Here is a 1,812-nt window from a genome sequence, read left to right as displayed (position 1 = left end):
AAATTTGAATATAATAAATAACTAATAATATTACCATCAATCTGCATAAACATGCTAACAGTTTTTCTCAAAGGTTAAAATATGTGCTTTCTACAATTCTACTTCCTCATATAAGCTTAGAAGGTCTATCTTAAGTCAAGTTAAAGTTGTATCTGTAGCCTAAATTAGAAACTGTTTAAGTATATGAATTCTAGATGCTGGCATTTAGATCGGAGGTAGTAACTAATGCACCATATTTGGATATGCATCCAATTAATTTTTGAACTAATTAGTCTCATTCTATGTTACTATGTGGGTGTATTTCCATTAGTATTGCAGCAATGGTATTAGCAGATACCACATTTCAATAATTGTTGAACAGTGGTGTAATCGTCACACTCAACTGTAATTATCTCTCATTGAGTATCCCTATATTTGGGTATGCTTCATATTAATGTTTAAATAACGGTTGCACCATTGAAAGCTTGTCATAAATGCCCTATTAATGCCCATACGGATATGCATTCAATTAATGTTTACCTCTTATAGTGATGTCTATTTAAGCACCCACGTCTCGCTTGTTCTAGAACCCCTCACTCTGAAGTTCACCAAAGTCCCTCCTAAACCAACTTGCCATCTCAAGCTCAAAACACCATTAACCAACTAATAGTGTCTTTGGCGCAAAGTTAATACGCCATGAGGACAACCAGCATCCTCATTGTCGTTGTTGCCATGGTCATGTATGCTACCAGCGCATCGGCCACGCGTTGTGGAGATTTGATGGGACATCAATTGTGGCACACGACAGTAGAGGATGGATGGGAGCCAATCGTGAACATAAATGATGACCACATCCAGGAGCTCGGTGACTGGGCGGTGTTGGAGTTCAACAAGCATGTGAACTGCACAGTCAAGTTCAACAAGGTGTTGAGCGGCCGACAAAAACATGTGTCTGGCATGAACTACGAGCTCATTATCGACGTGACACACTTTGGTGGGGAAGACGGTAACTACAAGGCGGAGCTGTACGAGCAGGAGTTGACGAAAAAACGCCAGCTCCTCTCCTTTACCAAAGTGAAATAGGCGGGCACCAGTGATTTCATTAGCAATAATTTGGTTCCTGGAATGTTGTTAGTTCGTTGTTTAATCCAATAATAAATTATCCTCTTGCATTGTCATGTGGTTTGGAGCTTGTCAAAACATACATATGCAACTTGATTACGATGAGGGGAAACAAATGTAACCCATAAATAAAGCCAGCAATGTCTCAACTCTACATAGATCTATAATTTCATAAAAATAATGGATTTTATTAAAATAGTAACAATAATATATTGTGGTATGAACACAGTCCTGAAGCTATATATTCGATACAAATTTTTTTTGTGTGTTCCATACTAATAACTTGTAAAGGAGGTGAGTCTATATAAGTGGCCTCCCTGATTGTCTGTGTAGGAGTCCACCGGCCATTTGACTTGGGAAAGGGAGAAATATTTTGTGGTGGCATCGGTTCCGATAACTATCAGCCTAATATGTTCTTGCCAATACGGGGATTCCTCATATTTTCTACTTTACTCGAGTGATAGTGAGCATTTTGCCTCAATAAAAGGTACATATTGAATATTACTAGAAACAATGAACATAAAAAAATGAAATGTGAAAAAAGCACGTGAAAATTTATAATTAAAACCCGGAACATTGGTCGGCCCTACAACACTCTCATTAGGGAAAATGGCAGCTATCCTAAACAATAAGCGTAGAATAGGATTTCCTGGACACAAAGATGGGAAAATTTGAGCATGGATAGTTGATGCATCTCCAACGTATCTATTA

The 1,812-nt window shown here is 38.0% G+C and overlaps 1 protein-coding gene across 1 annotated transcript; it reads left to right on the top strand.

Annotated features, from left to right (window-relative positions):
• Positions 1–581: 581 nt before the first annotated feature.
• Positions 582–1,157, top strand: LOC123050740 (cysteine proteinase inhibitor 8-like). The gene has a single exon (XM_044473484.1). It carries the CDS (start codon positions 676–678, stop codon positions 1,060–1,062), a length of 387 nt encoding a protein of 128 aa, XP_044329419.1. The 5' UTR covers positions 582–675; the 3' UTR covers positions 1,063–1,157.
• Positions 1,158–1,812: the final 655 nt, after the last annotated feature.

The sequence above is a fragment of the Triticum aestivum genome, chromosome 2D (assembly GCF_018294505.1).
Source record: "Triticum aestivum cultivar Chinese Spring chromosome 2D, IWGSC CS RefSeq v2.1, whole genome shotgun sequence".
Taxonomy (NCBI): Eukaryota; Viridiplantae; Streptophyta; class Magnoliopsida; order Poales; family Poaceae; genus Triticum; species Triticum aestivum.
This window is presented reverse-complemented; position numbering and strand designations above follow the sequence as displayed.